The 18,040-nt window shown below is 48.7% G+C and overlaps 1 protein-coding gene across 1 annotated transcript in view; it reads right to left on the reverse strand.

Moving 5' to 3' along the window:
• LOC126534772 (uncharacterized) overlaps positions 1–18,040 on the reverse strand; it is an 83,262-nt gene that overhangs the window by 53,967 nt on the left and 11,255 nt on the right. Inside the window, exon 4 of the mRNA XM_055072977.2 lies at positions 4,766–4,933. Coding sequence (XP_054928952.1) covers positions 4,766–4,933 — 168 coding nt within the window. The remainder of the gene's footprint in view (positions 1–4,765; positions 4,934–18,040) is intronic.

Below are 18,040 nucleotides of genomic sequence, written 5' to 3' on the forward strand. Positions count from 1 at the left end.
GTGGTTCGGGTCTCTGGGCAAGATCAGGCAGTGTGTCTAGAATACCTCATTCCTGGCAAATTTCTTAAAATCGGGGAATAAGGGGTCTCGTCGCATTCGGTTTGTTGTTAAAAAGCTGCTTAGACGGGCACTTCGTAACTATGGAGTAGCAGAGATGTTTTGGTAGTGAACGGGTTTTTAGGACATATGCACATGTGAGCATGGCTCTTCTATCTGCGAGGGCTGGTTCGTTACATTCGACATATAGGCTGTTTATGGAAGCATCGTAAGTGGGTAGCGCTGCCACCAACTTTCAGCTGAAGATATCCCCGGCAAACTGTTTTCGAAAACATCGAAAAGAACGACCTCTACGTGTTCGAAAAGACTCCGACCCGTACTATACTGGACATAATGGTGCGTCTATGGTGTTGGACCTCGCTGACCGTGACGGTCAGCCTTTGGAGGAGGGAGCGGAATGTTATGGGTCCAATAAAAACGACAAGGCGGGCGAGTAAGAGAGGACGACGACGTCAAGCAGTAAGCTTAAGCGACGGCGTGAAGCTGCAGTGCGAAATATAGTGTTTTAGGGCGACAGCCTTAGATCTCTATGTTCCAAGGTCGTGTTGTGAGGTACAGAAAAACGGAGTGCACCGGGAAAGGGAAACAGCAGCGCCGGAGGACGGTTCTTAGAAAGGGCGAAGGAGCTCAGTTGGATAGTTGGGGGAAATGTCACCTGTGGCGCCGAAAGGCGTTAAATGAAAGGGCAACAGTGACGCTGGGGAGGAGGAGGAGGGAAATGTCAGCGGTGGCGCGGGAGGGCGTTGAGGCAACTGCGGCGCCGGGAAAGGAGGAAGGAAATCGCAGCAGCGCCCGCAGAACTTTCTGGAAACGGCGGCAGCAAGCTCGCTGCGCACTCACCCGGCTTGTATGCCTCGCCGCGTGGGCTCAGAGATTCATTCCACATCGCTACGGGTGACGACGCACCAGGCCCTAGTCGCGGACAGGGTAGAGCCAGAAAGTACGCCACGAAGGAAGATGCCATAGCATCGAGTAAAGAGTGGACGCTCCCGTGGGCGCCTGCGGCCGACTTTGGCTCTCAGAGCACCTAGCGGAATTGGCGAAGCGCATCAGCCTCCAAGATGAGCGCCACACTCCGCCGAATGTTGGAGGCCATGGTTTCAGTTTCGTTTCTTTCTTTTTTCTGACCCATATCGGTGCATAAATCGAGTGATTTCATGCAGGCGCTTGTGCATTTGTTTATATGTTGCGACGACGAGCGCGCAAAGATGTTTTACTTTGTTACTTTTATTTAAATTCACATTCGTTACGTTTGAAGTTGTTAGCACAATGATCCTGCCAACTGTTAATGAGGAAGTAGTACTTTATCGTTTGTGATATTGTACTTCTAATACTTCACACCAAAAGGAGTATCTTAAATAAATGTGTCGTGTTCCTTCAATATCAGTCAGCTTGCTGGACAGCCAAGAACACGAAAATAGCAGACAAGAACTTATTGCAGCAAGATTCTAAGTGACAGATGCCGGAAAATGGGAAGAAACTGCGAAATGCAAGTAATGGGCGGGTGTCACACGGCGCACTTTTAATCGCCATCAAGCCCGATCCGGATTGAATTTCTCGGTCGCTATTGGTTCCCTTTGCGCAAGCTGCGCGAGGGAGTCAATCGCAGTCGAGAATTTAGATCCGGATCCGCCTTGATCGCGATCGAAAGTACGTGATCGTGTCACACCGGTATAATGAAAAATAGTCGCAAATTATTGGCGCGATGGCAATAGACTTCACACAAGCATAACAACACACACAAGACGTGTTGTAAGTACCCAGATAAAGAAAAAAAAGACATATAAGCCAGCTAATTATTTACTAAATATACAATTGTTCTAGAAGGAACAAATATGACGCCTTTTTTTTTTTCTACTTCTACAACGGAGATCGATTTGATGTAGCAAAACTTTGTCAATGGTTGTGTGCCAAAATAAAGTGGCTACATAAGCAATCGGGCACGCACAAACATCATCATGTTTAATTCGTAATAGAGTGAGTCCCTCATTAAGCAGCAGCAAGGTACTGGCATCTCAGCCAATTAAGCACTTCGACAGTGTTAGGGTCTTCACCTGCTGTCTTCGAAGCTATGCAATCGTCATCTGATACTTGGAAATGTTCCCTTGAATATGCATGATATCATTTGGAAAAGTGGAGATTCCTGCAATACGTGCACGACAGACACAGAAGGTAAGCGATACTGGAGCCTTCAAACCTTATGAATGGAGATGATGCTACGTTTCTTCGTGTAATGCATATTTTTCTGACCTAACACAGCGACTGTCTCTGGTATTAATGTATGTAATAAAAAAGAATGGCTGTCTAGGAAGCACTGTAAAAAATGCAGAGATACAAGAAACTTTCCAATGAAAGGACACCATACAATATTAAAACGTGAAAACACGTATCTGCAGCCCAATGCAAAGCAGCTAACAACGCTCGAGCGCACATAGCCTGGTACAGAGGTTGAGAGAGCGCGTTACTGCAATACTGCAAATATTCCACGTGTACGGCTTTATACATAGCCATATTTATTTTGCAAAACTGGCGCACCATGCCTTTTTCAGAAGCCGATCGCGTAACTTTCCTGAACAAATCAACATAAAGCCCTCTGCACCAAACGGCTTGTGTTCATAGGCCCCATTTCCTTCCGAATCATTTTACTTGAAATAACGTAAGTTTGGGCACGTCGGTGTTTCGTTTCTGCATCAAGCGCACTACACCCCAAGTGAGGTTTTCACTCTAGTTTTGTCTTGTGTTGTGCGCTAGATGCAGAAATGAACACTGAACTTAATGAAACAAACTAAACCCAGGAAGGGTTTACTGCCCTGCATCACTGGCGTGGTGTATGCGATTCCTCCCTCTTGTGGAAGGAAGTACTTGGGACAGACAGGAAGGTGCTTAAATTATCGTCTCAGGTGGCACCATAACAATGTGTACAACAGGGCCATCTGGGTACTCACTGCCGCGAGCACGGGTGTAAGCCTTACTTGGAAAAAAGCGAAGTGCTGGCTAAACATAGTTGACAGCTGACACGTGAAATCACTGAGGAAGATTTCATTAGGACGTTTAACATATCTCGTGCGTCAGTTCTCCTTCGATTGCACTTTCATTTGGGGAAATAGCGTATCTTGACAGGGTTTGAATGGCAAGCATTCCGTGTGCTGTGTACCTACGCGGCTATCATTATCAGCATTGCAAATGATGTTTCAAATTTTTTGGCCGATCATTCACATATTGGGCATGGTAGCGCACTATATATTTATTCCTTCATGGCTTCATCAATAAACTGTTGTAAATCAGTACTGTGTGCTTGTCGCCTTCTCGTGTCCATGTCTTTCTTGCGCTGTGGCCTTTTTCCAATGAATCACCGACAAGCCCAAGCTTCCACGCTGTGTTTACTCTTCGGTACACGTTATGGCGCCTCCTGGCAAGGCGCGAACCGCTGCTGAAGATGCGAATCGTAGAGCCACGCGCGCGGCTGCAACCAAGTAACATCGGGCTCAGCAGACCGCTGTGCAGAGAGCAAGACGAGCCCCAGCGAAAGCTACAGCTCGCCGTCAACGCTGGGCGGATAGTTCAGATCGTTCTCGCGAAAACGGCGCGAAGAGACTTCGCCGTGAAGACCTTGTGGTGTGTGATGGCGAAAATGGAGCTCCTATGCAGCCGTTCCTCCAGCTTACGCTGTGACTGCGCTGCGTGTGCAGCGCAGGCCTGTGCCTTTTTCACGCTGCGCCATCTACCGCCGCACGCACCGCACGAGTGTCTTGTTCCTTTTTGGCGTCCTCCGAGATTGTGCCTGTGGCACAGCTCTGTCGAGCTGTAGAGGGGGGGGAAGGGGGGGGGGGTTCTATTCCGGCCAAAGCCCCTTAAACTTCGTAAAGTAGTGCCACGCTTTGAAGAATGCCGCCTCCTCCTCACGCACTCTGGCCGAGGCGGACGGCGCGTCGCTATTGGCCTAATAGCATCACGTGGGCCCTTGCGCCGTGCATTAGCGCCATTTTTGCTCGAGAAGCGTCTACGGAGCGGCGAGGAGCGCATGTTGGCGCCGTTGCTACTCTCGAGCAGCGTAGGCGGCGCCACGGTCGAGGAGGGAGCGTGAAAGGGAGGAGAAACGAGCAAGAGTGAAGACGGAGGAGGAGAGGGTCGCTACTTTACCTAAGGGGTTTTAATTCCGGCGGCGGCTGCGTGCGGAGCAGTCGCGCGGGCCCTATCTTGAAAGCGACCTGCGATGGTGACAGAGTGCGCCGAGTGCTCACAGCTTCGCGTGCGCTGCGTTCTCGCCCCTTAGTTAGCGTTGAAGCGAGAGGCAGCACGAAGGACAATTCTCTCGCTGCTGCAGCTGCCGCCCTTTCTCACTCCAGCGTTCTGAAAGCGAGAGTGCGCAGCCGTCGAGTTAGATATGTTCACGTTTCCTCGTGCGCGCGTGACACCATGCTTGCTAATTTCGTTAGCAAGCAAATCTTTGCAAGCTTCTACGTTCGATGAAACTGATCTCCTTACTTCGTATAGCTGCCTACTAATTTGCTACCACAATCGATGCTTCGCCTTTTGCGCGAAACTGCGACCTTTTAATTAAAGAGCTGCCTAAAGAGGCCAAATATATAGACACAAAATGACCGACCTAGGCTATGAACGTTCATCGCTATGAAAAGGCCTGCTCACTATCGTGCACGTTGCAGTAATCAGGCACAAAGCTGCTCAAACCATATTCCCGTGGACTCACCATCGGTGATGCATGCGACGCCCTCGGGTATGTTGGTGCCACCGAGGAAGAAAAAGAAGATTAGGATGGCCATGAATACGACGAGGAATCCGGCCACCGTTACCACCAGGAACAGGGACATCTGGTCCTTGCTGCTCAGCGTCTCAGTGCTGCTTTTAGAGCCGCCTTCTGAAATACGCGCATGCACTGCTTTCAGATGTCACGTCAATGGCGTCAGGCTCTTTCGTGAATCATCAGAGCCTTCTACAACAATTACTCGGGGCGAATGTGGCGCTAGTGTCTAGAGCTAGCTGCATGCGTGGCGGTTCACCAAGCATGGGCAAGAGGGTTATTTAGTACATCGATTGACCTAAACTTTGTCCTTCTCGCTTTAAAAGGATTCGTGACTTGGCAAGCAGATCATTTTCTACAGTATATGCGGTGTAAATAGTGACTTATAGACTTTGCGTACGCAAAGTTAGGGCGCACAAACTGCTGGGCTTGCAAAAGAGCTGTATAAGGATCGACATTTGGGCGTGTTGTTACTGGTTCAACATCTTGAAGGGGCAGCGCAAGACGACAAAGACAAAAGACAGGAAACATGCAGGACAGCGCTGAACTCACAACTAACTTTATTAGTAGCCACACACAGACTTAAGTGCTACAGCCTATGCCCTTGTTGTGGGCGCATCCTTGTGGGCGGAGTAAAAATTTTAGCTTCGCACATTCGAAGGTGGTAAAAAAATGGCATTTCGTTTTCGGTTCTATTTTCCGCACTTTCGAAATCTTGTTTTCACCAGACTTCTGAGAGTTTTCTTAAAACAATTGAAGCATTTGAGGCGTTTGAGAGCGGCAGGTTTTCGGGAAGATGCTATCCGCATGACCGTGCAGAAGTTTGTTAAGCGTGTAACATTAGGAGCGCCCACGAGTATGAATAATTTAGAGCCTGCCGACAAGAAGAAAAAGTACTTGTAATTCCATATGTAAATAAACTATCGCACAGTTTCAGGAATGTAGCAGACAGGTGTGATGTAAAGGTTCTTTTTTTCTGCCCCTAACAAGATTATCAAAATTTGCGGTAAGATTGATAGGAAGTTCGCACAGGCTGCCTCCAACTCTTGCTAGGAAAGGCTGCGCTGTTAAGTACACGTCCCCGCCTGTGCACAATGGGAGTTGTTTACGAGCTTCTATTTTCCTGCGGTCACGTCTATATCGGCCAAACAGATCGATTCCTGAACATTAGATTGTCAGAGCATAGGCGCTCGCTAACGGGTAATGCCTATACTCACATGTCGCACGACATTGCTCTGAGAATGGGTGTACTCCATACCAGGCACGTACCCAGGGGGGGGGGGGCGAAATTAAACGGCATACCCCCCCCCCCCCGCCCACGCCATCAATCCTTACACACATTCCTAAAGCGCCGCCAAATCAATGTTAAAACTTCACAGCTATTCACCCGCCGTGGTTGCTCTGTCTGTGGTGTCAGGCTGCTGAGCATGAGGTCGCGGGATCGAATCCTGGCCACGGTGGCCGCATTTCGATGGGGGCGAAATGAGAAAACACAGGTTTAGGTGCACGTTAAACAACCCCAGGTGGTCGAAATTTCCGAAGTCCTTCACTACGGCGTGCCTCACAATCAGAAAGTGGTTTTGTGGAACCGCGTAAGCATCCACATTTATCTAGGCATTAAAGGGAATGTTGACCTCATCTGAAAGTATAGGACCACAATTTCATAGCGATGCCTGTTCCGATTCTATTCCTGTCTATGCTTGTCAGAGCGACGCTCCGCCTGCGTCGCTGATAAATGTGGCATAGAATCGAGCGGAAGGCTTCTCTACAAAGACCTTGTAAAGTCCCTTGGAAAGGAAATTTCGCAGTTGAAGTTTCCGTCTTGGTCCGAGGACTAAACATGTCGTCACTGCCTTTCCTGTGTAGCGCTCCTACGCGGTGAGCCTACCGGGAGGCTAGTACATGCCAAGACGAGAGTGAATTATGGGTGCACTATTCTGGACGCTACCGAGTTCCCCCGTGTTGTCGAACTGGCTACCCTGTGTTACGTTTCGCCTACAACGCGCGGTAATGCCGGCGCGGATGCAACGGACGCCGGGGCTTTGTTCAAAGCGGCGGACATTTTGGCCCGTTCAACGACGCCGCAACGCCTACCCGCCAAGCGTGTCCAGGCGTGTTTCAGTGCCACGTGTCTTCGTGTGTGCGTGTGTGTGTGTGTGCCCTCGCTTGTCAAAGCGCGGCAGCCGGGGAGCGGAGTTCCCCGAATGAGGGGCCTGGAGGTCTCTCGGCTCAACCGCTCGCGCCGTCGTGGGCCCCTGCTGCGCCGTCCCGTGACCTTCATCCCGTGACCTTCCCTCCTTCCCTTTTGGACCGCGACGCCGGGAGTATAAGAGCAGCTGCCCCCGGACGCCAGAGAAGAGGCTCCGATTTGTACTGTTGAGTTACGTGCTCTCCCGTCTCTCCACTCCGGTCGACCTGACCGGCCGCTCTTTTGCTATGTTAGAATAAACAAGTTGTTCTGTTACCAGTCTTCTCATGCTTTGCCGGGACCTTCGGATGCTTCCAGTGCCCCAGGCCGCCAGGCCAACGCTACCCTTGGGGCTTGCGACCCATTGGCAATAACGGGCGTCAGCACCGAGACCCCAACAACTCGGGCCAGCGGTGCGATTCCAACATCTGGTGGCAGCGGTGGGATCGCGACAACGGAGGCCAGCAGCGAAGAGATGCGGTTGACTGTATGCTGAGCAGCACAACGACCATCCGGGAGCAGCGCAACGAGCCCTGTGTGATGACTGGTTGCCTGCAGCGGAACGACTGCGCTGAAGTCTTGGCTGCGAGGTTTGGTGAGTGCGGGACTTTCTTCTTCTGAGTTTTGCCAGGCTTTTGTTAGTGTTAGAAACAGAGCTGGTAATTGTGGTTGTCGTTGCTACCGGGTTAGTTTGCGGCAAGACAATAGTAGGCAGTAGAGAAAGCAGCATTCAGAGCAGCCATGGATTTGAAGTCGTTGCGCAAACCGAAATTGCTGGAGCTTGCGAGAGAGTTGGGTCTGGATGTCTCAGACAAACTCAGAAAACCAGAACTGCTAAGGGCTATTCTTGAGTTAGAAGCTGAGGATGACGAGCTGTCGGAATGCCTTGAGACCATTGAGGAGAGGGAGGAGCAAAAAGAGAAACAGGAGCGCGAACTTAAAGAACAGAAAGAGAAAGATGAGCGTGAACGTAAAGAGCAACAAGAGAAAGAAAGAGAGCGCGACCGTCAACACGCTTTGGAAATGAAGCGTCTCGAGTTAGAGATGGAACGCGCTCGTAATGGAAGTCAGGCACACGGTGCAGGAGAACGAGTATTGTTCAAAATGACTGACCTGATGCGGCCGTTTAAGCTTGGAGAGGACATTGGTTTGTTCCTGGTTAACTTTGAGCGAACGTGCGAGAAGCAGGGGTTCTCTCGGGAAACGTGGCCACAGCGCTTGCTCACTTTGCTACCCGGCGAGGCGGCCGACGTAGTCGCTCGCTTGGAGAGAGAGGAGGCAGAGGATTTCGACAAAGTGAAATCGAGTCTGCTGAAAAAGTACCGGCTGTCAGCGGAGGCGTTCCGTCGGAAGTTTCGGGAAAATGAGAAAGGCAGAAGTGAGTCGTATACAGAGTTTGCCTACAGGCTAATGTCAAACATGCAGGAGTGGCTCAAAGAAGAGAAAGCGTTTGGTGACCACGAGAAAGTTCTGCAGTGTTTCGGGCTAGAACAGTTTTATAGTCGGTTACCTGAGAACGTGCGGTACTGGGTCTTGGATAGGCCAGACGTTAGTACGGTGGCTAGAGCCGCTGAGTTAGCCGAGGAGTTTGTGACGCGTCGGGCTCGTGGAGCTAAGGACGGTCAAAAGGGTGAATTTGGCTCCAAGTTTGAGAGGCCAAAGTTCACGCCCATGAGAGCAAAGGGGGACACACGTAGTTCGGATGCGAGTGAAAGCAGTCCGACCGAACGTAAGGAGACGGCGGCAGCCGAAGCCGAACGCAGAAAGCGGTTCGAGGCGAGGCAAGCGCGCCTGTGTTATACGTGCCAGAAGCCGGGTCACTTTTCGGCGCAGTGCCCAGAAACAAAACCAAAAGTCGTGTTTTTTTCATTAGGCAGCACTGACGAGAACATCAAGCTTCTCGAGCCTTACATGCGAGACCTCCTCGTGAACGGGAAAGAGTGCCGAGTGCTTCGCGATTCCGCAGCTACAATGGATGTAGTTCACCCCTCTTACGTAGAACCCGATATGTTCACGGGCGAGTGCGCATGGATCAAGCAAGCAGTGGAAGCTCATAGCGTGTGTCTGCCGGTAGCAAAAGTGCTTATTGAAGGACCTTTCGGAGCACTTGAGACGGAGGCCGCAGTGTCATCTATGCTGCCCCCCCAGTACCCATACTTATTTTCAAACAGGTCCGATCACCTCCTGCGCGAGAAGGGGCTTTTGTTTGGTGAGGCTAGCGTTCAGGCCTTAACCAGATCGAAGGTTCGGGAGCTCGCTGCAGAGGCGGTAGTTGCGGGGCCGACGTTGATGAACGATGAGAAAGGGTCAGAGGCGCAGCAAGCTGGTAGTCAGAGCACGCCCGAACGGGATAAAATTGAGCCTGTAGCGTTAAAGGCACCAGATACTGGAGAGGAAATTCCCGATGCGGGAAAGTTAGAAGAGCTTCCGGTCGAGCTTCCGGGACTAGGCTCAGTGACGAACAGGAAAGACACCGATCAAGTCATTAGTGACTTAATAAGGAAAGCATCGCTGTCGCCTGAGCAGAAAACAGAACTACACCAGCTCTTACAAGAGTTTCAAGGTCTGTTCTCTGAGAGGCCTGGTAGGACGTCTGTCCTTACTCATGACATAGAACTTACCTCCCCAGAGCCAGTACGATCCAAGGCGTACCGGGTGTCACCCCGCCAGAGCGATATTATGGAGGCTGAGGTAAAGAAAATGCTACAGCTCGGTGTTATTGAAGCGGGTGAGAGTGATTATACTTCCCCTTTGATTTTAGTTGAGGTACCGGGCAAGGAACCTCGTCCTTGCGTCGACTACCGCAGGCTTAATTCCATCACTAAGGATCAAATTTATCCGATCCCTAACATCGAGGAGCGCCTTGAGAGAGTGAGTAGCGCTCAGTTTATTTCCACCCTAGATCTTGTCAGGGGTTATTGGCAGGTTCCACTTACAGAAGAGGCTAGTAGGTATGCGGCGTTCATTTCACCAATGGGGACATTCCGTCCTAAAGTTTTGAGTTTTGGTTTGAAAAACGCGCCATACTGCTTTTCAAGCCTCATGGATAAAGTGTTGCGGGGACAGCAAGAATTCGCTTTACCGTATCTAGACGACGTAGCGATATTCTCCGCATCCTGGCCTGAACATATGGCGCACTTGCGGGCAGTGCTAACCCGCCTGCGCGATGCGGGCTTGACAGTCAAGGCTCCCAAGTGCCAGTTAGCACAGGCCGAGGTTGTCTACCTCGGACACGTGATTGGTCGGGGTCGTCGCCGCCCCTCTGAAATAAAGGTGGCCGCTGTGCGAGACTTCCCGCAACCGCGCACGAAGACCGATATTCGGTCGTTCTTAGGTGTCGCCGGCTACTATCAGAGGTACATTCCCAGGTACTCTGATATCGCGGCTCCCTTGACGGATGCTCTAAGAAAGACAGAGCCGCAAACAGTCGTCTGGGATGAGACGAAGGAAAGAGCTTTTAGCGCCCTAAAGAGCGCCCTAACAAGCCAACCTGTGCTACGATCGCCCGACTACACAAAAGGGTTCGTTGTTCAGTGTGATGCTAGTGAGCGAGGCATGGGCGTTGTACTGTGCCAACGGGAAAATGGAGAAGTAGAACACCCCGTCCTGTATGCTAGTCGTAAGCTGACCAGTCGTGAGCAGGCGTATAGCGCCACCGAGAAAGAGTGTGCGTGTATCGTGTGGGCCGTTCAGAAATTGTCATGTTACCTAGCTGGCTCGAGGTTTATCATTGAAACGGATCACTGCCCTCTCCAATGGCTGCAGACCATCTCTCCCAAAAATGGCCGCCTCCTGCGCTGGAGCCTCGCTTTGCAACAATATTCCTTTGGGGTGCGTTACAAAAAGGGGAGTCTCAACGGTAACGCCGATGGCTTAAGTCGAAGCCCCTAACGTGAGAATCAGCCTCAAAATTGCTTGTTACTGATGTTTTTCTTCCTGAGGCAGGATTTTTAACTTATTGCTTTTGTATAGTGTTTCAAAGTGATGATGTGCTTTCTAGTGCAATTTTCCGATTTGTGGACGCGTTCTGAGTGCTGCTAAACTACTGTAAGGAACTAGGCAGCAGTATAAAAGGGGAAAGAGCCTGGCAGGGCTTAGTGAGGGTTGTGCCGTGCTTGCTGACTGAGCGGTTGACTTTCGGCGTAGTTCTAACGCTTGCCGGAAACGAGAACAAAATGTCAACTCTCCCGAAGTCACTTTGCAGTGTCCTGTGTGCACCTGAACGTGAGAACGAGGCCTTCTCCGTGCACTGCGCTCAAGAAACGCCAAAGGACGCCCGACTTCGGTTATGGGCATCATCGAGCGACATCCCTCCGGACAGCGGATGCAGTCCCCTGACCATCGGGATCTCCTTCCCCCGGCGGGGCGGTCTGTTACGTTTCGCCTACAACGCGCGGTAATGCCGGCGCGGATGCAACGGACGTCGGGGCTTTGTTCAAAGCGGCGGACATTTTGGCCCGTTCAACGACGCCGCAACGCCTACCCGCCAAGCGTGTCCAGGCGTGTTTCAGTGCCACGTGTCTTCGTGTGTGCGTGTGTGTGTGTGTGCCCTCGCTTGTCAAAGCGCGGCAGCCGGGGAGCGGAGTTCCCCGAATGAGGGGCCTGGAGGTCTCTCGGCTCAACCGCTCGCGCCGTCGTGGGCCCCTGCTGCGCCGTCCCGTGACCTTCATCCCGTGACCTTCCCTCCTTCCCTTTTGGACCGCGACGCCGGGAGTATAAGAGCAGCTGCCCCCGGACGCCAGAGAAGAGGCTCCGATTTGTACTGTTGAGTTACGTGCTCTCCCGTCTCTCCACTCCGGTCGACCTGACCGGCCGCTCTTTTGCTATGTTAGAATAAACAAGTTGTTCTGTTACCAGTCTTCTCATGCTTTGCCGGGACCTTCGGATGCTTCCAGTGCCCCAGGCCGCCAGGCCAACGCTACCCTTGGGGCTTGCGACCCATTGGCAATAACGGGCGTCAGCACCGAGACCCCAACAACTCGGGCCAGCGGTGCGATTCCAACACCTGTCACCGGTGACTGGCTTCCGGTATGGCTAATTTCTCTTGTTGGCTAAAATTGTGCCATTTCGTCGAATTGGAATTTCGGTCATCTCTTATTGGCTCCCGCAATGGCCAAGCTTTTTATTATCGGCCCCAGCTCGAGACATATACCATCAAAATGACAATCCTATTATCTCTGATTGGCTCCTGGTGTAACTAAGCTTTCTTTTTTTTGAATCAAATTTCAAAATGTTGTCGAATTTACCATCTTGTCATCCCTCATTCGCTCCCGGTGTGGGTAAACTTTCTCGGAATGGCTCAAATTGTGCAATTTTGTCCATTTAGCCTTCCTGTCATCTCTGATTGGCTCCTGCGGGGCTTAACCTTTGACTATTGGCTCAGTTTACGCTGTGTTGTCAAATTCTGCCATTTCTTCGTTTTGAACCAATAGGAAAATGCACAGCTGAACCATGAACCAATCGAAGATGACAAGATGGTGAACTCGACAAAATGGCGGAATTTGACGGTGACTAGCACAGGAGAAGGAAATTGCTATAGGAGAGCACCGCACAAAACGATTGAAGTCAAGCGTATCGAAAAATATGTGACAGTAACAGAACCCGCGGTAGGTTTTGGCGCTCCAAGTTAGCAGGCAGAACTATACGGCAGGGCAGCCGAAGAAGTGCGAATAAATTTATACTGCGAACCAAACATTTCCGGCCACTATGATGAGTCACCGAGGTCACGTGCTGGGCTGACACTGCAAGGGAAAAGGTGAAGGGAATGGCTTCGTGGAGAATGTGGCTTGTCAAGGCTGGATTTGTTTCCCAACGCTCTCTCCTACTTTATGTCCTCGCTCCATGGTGTTCAGAATAGCAACCCATAGGGCTACGAGCCCTTTGCCCAGCAGCTGTGCGTTCTAGCCATGCGTCACTTCCGGCGAGCGGTAACGGCATTTTTTTTTCAGCTTCAGTAACAAAAACGTCTGCTTTTGCGAGCCTTTCGCGACACATTCACTACTAGGCTCTTTATGCATCCCAAAATTTCGTTGAGCTTGAGCTATCGGCAGGTGCTCGAAAGCTTTATACCGCCGTTAGTCGCGAAGTTTCAAAGTGTCTCGAGCGAACTATGGTTCACGGTGAGTTTACATTTCGCGGAACTCGGTGACATGTGGAGGGTAACGCCTGAAACTAGTTTAAAATTTCTGGCTTATTTACGAGCTTTGCGAACAATTACTGAATCCCCGTTTTCTCTCTATTTTCATGCATTATAGAGGTATGCCCGCAAAGCCTTCGATGGACTAAACGAGCCACCTTTTTCATATTGGCTTCGTATTGGTAGCAGGCTATGGGTAGGTTTCTGAGTTTGCGGAGTTTATCTTTGGGCAAATTCGGAGGGCATTTTTCGTTGCGTTTCAACTGAACACACAATTTAACGCACAATTTAGGCAACTGTTCTCTATGCAAAAAGTCATTGTCAGCACTAAAAAGGCCTTCTTGAGCAACTAATACCCGTGTCATTGTCGCTGATTGCAACTTGTCATATATACAAGCATACTTCCCAATTGCGATATGCAAATACTTTTCAATGTTTGCATCCGAAAGTGTGGCACGCCACTCCTTATTCAGGACACTGAACAAAGAGAATTCACTTTCAACGTTCGAACTTAATACTGGGAAGGATAGCAGACACAGTGCACAACTAGAAAGGAGAGGCCACTCGGGTGCATGAATGCGCCAGAACACCATCCGCTCAACGAATTATTTGACATCATATGCCTGATACTGCAAAAAAGTATGCGACCATTCCGGTGATGTCAGTGTTATCTGCCACAAAGAAGGCAAACAATGACAAGTCCCGCATGTCCGGGACAAATTGGTCTTCACGTTGGGGTTTAATAATTTGCACCCAATACTAGACTCAATCGTTGTTTTATACTGCGATTCCCTGGCAATGTTCCTTTCGACTGTGCGGTTCCGTCTCTCAGCCACTGCGTAGTAGTACTTCCTGAAAGAAACAAGTGCATGAGAGCACGTGTCCTCCTCAACAATGCCAAGCATGCAATCAACGCACTTACCGAAGCTCATTACCGTTTAGCAAAATTTTAAACTGCGTGATGAAGACGGGACATGAACAAAAACCGACTAGACCAACGACATGCCTTAGCCATTTATCGTCTGTTTGCTCCACTCAGCAAAGCGAGCATGCAGCAATATACGGGCCAAAACCAACGATCTGATTGTTAGCCATGCCATAGTGGGAGGTATTACTAATTAATTTTGACCACCGAAATGCTTTGCTGTGCACCCAGTACACGGTACAGGAGCCTTCTTGCATTCCACCCCCTTAGAATTGCAGGCGCCGCAGGCGGCTTTGAACTCATAACCTAGTGTTCACCAGCGAGCAAAAAAAAAAAAAAAAAATTCGCGCATGAACTTCTGTGGGAGTTAGCCACGTATGCGTAAGCACCGTGCCAGTTGCTCATCTCCGCGCAGCCCGGTGTCATTATCATCGTTACGATGCTTGATCCAACCGGTATAAACTTTATCAACCCTTATCGGCTGTTGTCAACCTTATCTGACTCAATCCGAGCCTTATCAAGACTTATCTGTTGGTATCAAACTGATCGCAATCGATCATATCCTTATCAACCCTTATATTTCCTTATCAGCCTTATATGGCATGATCCGATCCATATTTATTTATTTATTTATTTATTTATTTATTCATACCTCAAATACCCCATTTGAGGTTTTACATGAGGGGTAGGCATATCGAGGTCATATTTTCAATGAATGCCTTGAAGGATGAATGACTGGAGTGGTGCACCGCTTCAGCAGGCAGATGATTCCAGTCTTTCGATGTTTGAACAAAGGAAAAGTTAAGATGAGCGGTGGTGCGAGCTGGAGGGGGATAAACAGCCTTTGAATGGCTATGACGGGATGAAGTGCGATGCGCAGGCGTGATGTCGGTCTGGTGAAGCAGCGAGTGATAAAACTTGTAAACGAGACACAGTCTCGCTGTTTTGCGGTGGTGCTCGATGGTTGGAAGGTTCACATATGACTTAAGTTTAGTGATGCTAGTGTGGTAAGAGTAGTCAGGGTGAATGAACCTTTCATGGATTCCAGTGCTGTTGCCAGGTTAGACTGATATGAGCATGCGTAGCATGCATAGCATGCATAGCATAGCATTGAGCATGCGTATTGCAGTTTGGGGTGAACAAGTGTCAAATATGCGAGTAGTTTTACTGAAGGGGGAACAAGACGTAGATTACGGAGCAGGTAGCATAGTACACGAATGAAATCATTGCTAATGCTGCAAATGTGGGAGGACCAACCGAGGTTACTGGACAAGTTAATACCTAAGTACTTATAAGTCACAACGCAAATTTCTGAACCGCCGGCGACGTAATTAGCGGAAGTAAATTATTGGCGAAGGTGGATAGTAAGCAGCAACGTTTCTTTTTTTGACGTTGACAGACATTAGCCAACTATTACACCAAGTTTCAGTGACGTTATAGTCGGACTGGAGAGCGCGAGAATCAGCGTAGTTAGTAATAGTACGACACATCACGCAATCATCAGAAAATAAATTTTCGAAGAACAACCTCTCGGTAAGTCGTTAATGTATATTAGGAAGAGTAGTGGCCTCAGGACAGTGCCTTGCGGCACGCCGGAGATAACGGGTGATAAATTAGACGAGCATTGGTTAGCGTAAACGAACTGTTGACGGTTAGTCAGAAAGTTGCGCATCCATTGGAGAACACAAGGGTTAAGATTAAGACGCGATAGTTTTAAGAAGAGCCGCCATTTCAACTCTTATCAACTCTTATCGATCCTTAACCTTGTCGAACTTGATCCAACCCTTATCAGCCCTTATCAGTGTTTATTAACCTTATCAGAATAGCTACGACCATTATAAGCCCTTATCGCTCTTTAGCACCTTATCCATCCGCGTCAAATCATTATCAACCGTGTAAAGACCCATCTAACCCCTCATCACTCCTAATCATCCTCTTCTGGCTGCAGGAAACAGAATATAACAGCTTCTAATATGGTTCAAAAAATTACCAAGAACCGGGTAAGCTTAATAGAAAGGAAGCCAAAAATTTCAGAAATTCCTGAATGTGCACCTAAACCAGATACCGAAGTTACGCAAACTGCATCTGTTGCAGCAAGGGAAGGGGACAAGCTTGGCATATGTGTTTGTACCTCACATTTAATTCTTACAATGCCTGTGAAACTTTTACAAGAGTCCCACGCAAACAATGAGGGGTATAGAGGTGGCGTACATTAGAGCGATTCTGTCCGCTCTCGACTCGATGTTTCAATAAATAAAGTTTACATAATGGGGATATCATTTATTATTGCTTAGAAACAGAGTTGTCAACTTGATGCTTCGGCTGCTTTTCTTAATTGTTCAATTTTCAATAATATACACTAAGAAATTGATGAACTAAACAATAACTCGCCTGATCGAACGTGTTAGGTTCTAACTTATCCTTTTAAAAGCAAGAAACCTCATCAAAATTAGTTCACTGAATGCCGAGCAATAGAATCTGTCCGCTCCCATGTGTTTAGTTATTAACTCGCGAGGTTTAACCTTTTACGGTGCAATCATTATTGTAGGAATCAGTTTCTAAAGAGATATACATCTAACAGAGAAAACAAATGTTAGAAATACCAGTACCAGCAGTTCTCATCATATAATTTACCTAGAGTTGTTACCGTGGACCATTGGCTTTTCCTGAAGTTTCGAATACATCTAGATGGTGCGGCACAATGCGACTAGGCCCCTATATGCCACACCTTTCTACACTGTAGGATCTAAAAATGGCTGCAGCACATAGGCACCATGCAAACGACCTTCAAATAATTTGTGACCGTAATTCCTACACTTACAACTGTTCATATGCAGAGTTCTATAATCAGCAGCAGGATTCTTTCCTTTCGTTTTGTCGTTCATATGCGCCAACTATATCCATTTCCAATCCAAAAAAACTCAGTATCCTTCCACTCTGTGAAGAAGGATGACCAGCGAAGCAGTGTATGTAGGCCCCTTAAGAGGAAGCTTTAGCTCGGGTGCTCCTATCTAAATACATGTAAAAGGAGAATTCGTTTTTCTCGGCAACCACTGCACCAAATTTGACGAGGTTTGTTGCATTTAAAAGACAAACTTAAGATCTAGTGACTGTTGCTTTCGAATTTTTGAGTTAGGGCGTCAATTTGTTATTAAAAATTGGCAAAAATTGAAAATTTTCAAAAAACGAAACTATCAAGTTTACAACTCTGTAACTCAACCACTAAAAATGATAATACAATTCTGTGAATTGCATCTAGCAGTACATCTAAAGCGGACAAAATTGATATGTTACAAATGAATATAAAAAAATTTAATCACAGGGAAATACAACTTTTGCAAAACCGTTGTAACCAACGCAACAAATTCACGTAAGATGTAAAATGACATATTGAATTTGTCCGCTTTGAATGATCTAATGGATGCCGTTTACAGAACCGCGATATCAGTTCTTGATGCAGAGCTATGAATTTGTAAACTTCGTGCTTCTATTTCTTTCAAACGGTGAAATATTTGAAAATCCTTTTAACAAAATTCAAGCCCTAAATCAAAATTCCGCTTCCAACAGTCACTAGAAGTTAACTTTCTCTCTCAAATCCAACAAATTTCATCAAAATCAGTCCAGGGGTTATCTCATAAAAACGTTTTTGCATTTTACATGTATTTGAATAGGCCGCGTCGGAGTTGGGCCCGAGCTAAAGCTTCCTCTTAATGGCGATCTGCACCTCCGCCGCGGGTAGGCCCAGCATTACACCATCTCCGAGATCGGCGCGTGTATGGAGAGTGCTTAACACCTGCTTCACCTCCGCCGCAGGTCGGCCCGGTACAACACAATCTTCGGGATCGGCCTACGTATAGAGAGTGATTAACGGCTGCTTCACCTCCGCCGGAGATGGCCCCGGTATTGCATTAGATTCGGGATGGGCCCACGTATGAAGAGTGATTAACGACTGCTTCACCTCCGCCGGAGATGGCC

This window comes from Dermacentor andersoni, chromosome 7 (genome assembly GCF_023375885.2).
Source record: "Dermacentor andersoni chromosome 7, qqDerAnde1_hic_scaffold, whole genome shotgun sequence".
Classification (NCBI taxonomy): domain Eukaryota; kingdom Metazoa; phylum Arthropoda; class Arachnida; order Ixodida; family Ixodidae; genus Dermacentor; species Dermacentor andersoni.